This window comes from Cynoglossus semilaevis, chromosome 15 (assembly GCF_000523025.1).
Source record: "Cynoglossus semilaevis isolate Cse_v1.0 chromosome 15, Cse_v1.0, whole genome shotgun sequence".
Taxonomy (NCBI): Eukaryota; Metazoa; Chordata; class Actinopteri; order Pleuronectiformes; family Cynoglossidae; genus Cynoglossus; species Cynoglossus semilaevis.
The window spans coordinates 110,375-113,536 of NC_024321.1; the positions used below are offsets into that span (position 1 = coordinate 110,375).

At 35.9% G+C, this 3,162-nt stretch overlaps 1 protein-coding gene across 1 annotated transcript in view; it reads right to left on the reverse strand.

Annotated features, from left to right (window-relative positions):
* ugl (ureidoglycolate lyase) overlaps positions 1-3,162 on the reverse strand; it is a 13,386-nt gene that overhangs the window by 1,415 nt on the left and 8,809 nt on the right. Inside the window, exons 11-14 of the mRNA XM_008326394.2 lie at positions 2,393-2,485; positions 1,868-1,940; positions 1,707-1,774; positions 1,177-1,301 (exon numbers count right to left, since the gene is read on the reverse strand). Of these exons, the coding sequence (XP_008324616.2) occupies positions 1,177-1,301; positions 1,707-1,774; positions 1,868-1,940; positions 2,393-2,485 (359 nt within the window). The remainder of the gene's footprint in view (positions 1-1,176; positions 1,302-1,706; positions 1,775-1,867; positions 1,941-2,392; positions 2,486-3,162) is intronic.

A 3,162-nucleotide genomic window follows, 5' to 3' on the forward strand; every position in this document is an offset into this window, starting at 1 on the left:
TATATATATATATAAAACTTTGTCATAATGTGTTCCACTCTTGACAATCGATGCTGACTTCATTGATGATTGATGACCTCATTGTATGTCTAAAACAGATGCTGATCTGCAGATGCTGTAGCCTACTTTAAAGTCCCAGTAAGAATGTGGAATTATTATGAAGTGCCCATGCACACCTTCTAATAGTATTACAGCGGTCCCTCTCCTTTTGCGGTAGTTGCGTTCCAAGATCCATCGTGAAAAGGGAAAATCCACGAAGTAGAGGCGAGATAGTTATTATATATATTTACATATATATTTACATATATATTTACCCTTTAGGGACCTTGCCCATACTGTTATCAACCTTCCCTAGACTGTATTACCCTTTCCCACACAATTATATGCAGAGTTGTATAATGAAAATATAAGACAGACATATTACGTAAATAAATTAAATTTGGAGGTTAGCGCTCAGCTGGCACCGCAGTTGCAGCCCCGGACGCAGGTCAGCGCAATTCGATGAAATCAAGCCTCTCCTTATATTAGTAGGAGCCGGGGCCGAGGGAGTGAACAGAGGAGTGCATACATTTGTACACGATATGTATATCAAAGCCGGACACAGCGCAGGAGAGAACATTATTGTAAAGAAAAATAAAGTATAAGTATATATATATAGATATAAATATATATCTATATATTTGCTATATTTTTATTGGGGTTTTTTTAGGTTAGAAAATGTTTTTTATCACAAAAATAATGAAATAAAAAAAATATATATTTACTTTAGAAAAACGCGATATAGCGAAACTCTCGCTAAATAGGAATAAAAGTTCTCCTTGCGATGTACCCATTGGTACATCGCAAGGAGAACTGCGATATAGAGAGGGACTACATAAAGTACTTATACGAACAGAGAAGCATTGTCAAAAAAATGAGAAAATATATATAGTAAATTATAGTGGACACACCAGAAACACACACCATTTACATGTAGAAATGACTACAGCTCCCATGCTCTCCCTATGGACTGACATTATTGTCATTATTGGAGATGGTTAGAAGTACTTTTGAAATATCCCCATCACTTTTCCATACAGTATAAATGCAAATGAACAGAACTCAGCCAGTGGTACAGTCAGTATCTGCTCTCTGACTATTTCTTTTTTCTTGCTTTGTTCAAAAGTGACTGCTTACCTTAAAGAATGACACTGTGTATTGAGCTCCTTCATGACCTCTTTTGTTATTTCAGTCACCAGTGACCTGTTCACTGTCCTTCTGTCGTCCTCCAGCTGAACCTGATGATGGATCCACTGCCATACCTGTCATCCAGATGCATAATATTATGTTATGAGCTTAGTCATGTCTTATTTTTATAGCCCAAATTCTCAAAACACACTCTGCCTTTCATTTTTTTTACAGTAAATTTAATATTGTATCAAGTTTATATTAATGAAAAATATAGCAGAAACAGTTGATGAAAGTCAAGTTGATAAAGACTTTTTTTCCCAAGGTGTGGGGTCCACATTTTTATTTCTCTTTTATTTTCTTACGTCTGTGCAAACCACTATATGAGTTGCTGCCACCTAGTGACTGGAGGCTTGTTATCATTTAAGCATTACAGCAGTGGTACACTTATGTCTAGTGTGCCATATTCCATATTCTGTTTGGGTATATACCCTCTTGGTTGTTCAAAGCTCCCCCAAAGAGTCCCCCCTTAGACCTACATGTGATCTGGAAATCTCTGCTGTGGCCGAATCTTCAACTTTCCCTTTGTAGAAAAACAAGCCTTTACCTAGGAAAGAAGGAGAAGAATTTTATCAAACACATATGGTACGCATTGAAAGTAATTATTACAATATTAACAGTAATATCATAACATAGTTACCAGAGAGCCAAGCGTTGAAGAATAGGACAACAACTGTAATATTGTACTTCAAACCATTATAGTTGACTCCACCCTAAAGCAAGATAGAGAGTAGGTGAAACCTAGAAATGTATTATTATTTATTCATGTTTAATGAAATATAACTTTTTTTTTTAATTCTCAAAATTCATCAAGTGGGTCTGATTAAACATCCTAGCGGGGCTGTTTTGGCCCACGGGCCATATGTTGAACACTCCTGGCCTACCAATAGCTCTGCTCATCTATCTTACGTGTAAAGTGATATTGGATAAACATGGTGGACAACTAACTCCATCATGATGATTCACTGCTCTTCAGAAAAAAATTTGCAAAATAAATTCTCTTAAAAAATTATCTCAAATTTGTTTTTACAAAACATGCATTTTCTCCTTTAGATAAGATGACTTTCCGTTCATTCTCGCTTAGTAAAAGCTACACAGAACCCATACAAATTCTGGTTATTCCCATATGTGTTCATTTCAGATGTAAGGTTGCAAAATGACTGACCTCAGGCATGGTCACTAGCTCAACGGCAGTCACAATTACATCACGGCGCAGTTGCTGAAGCTGATTATCACCGTCAGTGTGATGTTGAAAAAGCTTTAAGAGGAAAAGAATCAGCATTACGGATATGAGAATTGCTTTGTCTTTGGTATTTTTCTTCTCTATGTCTGTGTATGGTGAAGCCCTGATTGGCCGTTACAGGTGTACCCAGGCTTTTTTAGCACTTTTCCTAACTTTTCTGGACCTCTGAGTAAGTATTTTATCTGCCCTTTGAATGACCATTTTGCTACGGAAGTGTATTGCTGCCACACTGAGAAAAAAAAATTGGCTCAGTATCACGTAATTACGTGATACGTTTCACGTTATTTCGTGATAAGTTTCACGTTATTTCGTGATATGTTTCACGTTATTACGTTATTACGTGATAAGTTTCACGTTATTTCGTGATACGTTTCACGTTATTACGTTATTTATTCACGTTATCACGTTATTTCGTGATACGTTTCACGTTATTTCGTGATATGTTTCACGTTATTACGTTATTTATTCACGTTATCACGTTATTTCGTGATACGTTTCACGTTATTTCGTGATATGTTTCACGTTATTACGTTATTTATTCACGTTATCACGTTATTTCGTGATAAGTTTCACGTTATTACGTGATAAGTTTCACGTTATTTCGTGATAAGTTTCACATTATCACGTAATAACGTGAAACGTATCACGAAATAACGTGAAACTTATCACGAAATAACGTGATAACGTGAATA